Source organism: Penaeus monodon, chromosome 20, assembly GCF_015228065.2.
Source record: "Penaeus monodon isolate SGIC_2016 chromosome 20, NSTDA_Pmon_1, whole genome shotgun sequence".
In the NCBI taxonomy this organism is placed as follows: domain Eukaryota; kingdom Metazoa; phylum Arthropoda; class Malacostraca; order Decapoda; family Penaeidae; genus Penaeus; species Penaeus monodon.
Window position 1 is genome coordinate 18,409,211 of NC_051405.1, and position 302 is coordinate 18,409,512.

General features: G+C 49.0%; 1 protein-coding gene across 1 annotated transcript in view; it reads right to left on the reverse strand.

Moving 5' to 3' along the window:
* Nucleotides 1–20: 20 nt before the first annotated feature.
* The window catches only part of LOC119586050, a 920-nt gene continuing 638 nt past the window's right edge, over nucleotides 21–302 (reverse strand). The window contains exon 2 of the mRNA XM_037934754.1: nucleotides 21–274. Within this exon, the coding sequence (XP_037790682.1) occupies nucleotides 35–274 (240 nt within the window). The 3' untranslated portion in view covers nucleotides 21–34. The remainder of the gene's footprint in view (nucleotides 275–302) is intronic.

The window sequence follows — 302 nt, forward strand, 5'->3', positions numbered from 1 at the left end:
TGTCTTCTTGTTTCGGAACTAAGGTTTCGAAGCTTCATTCATGACCCGACTTCAGCAAGTGACTGTACAGTGAGACCTGATCCTTCACTCCACCTTCTGGGTCTTTCAAAGTCTGACTCATCTCTTTCGGTCGTGGTCTGTTGACTGAGGAGCTTGATGTCTCGGTGTCGGAAAGGGTCTTGAGGTCTTTCTCCGAGATTTCGTCCACGGTCAGCTGCGGGTCTTCGGTCCTGCCTCTAGGCTTCGGGGCTGGTTCTTTCTCGACTCTTCTGAACTGGAGAACATTTACAGAAATTAATGAA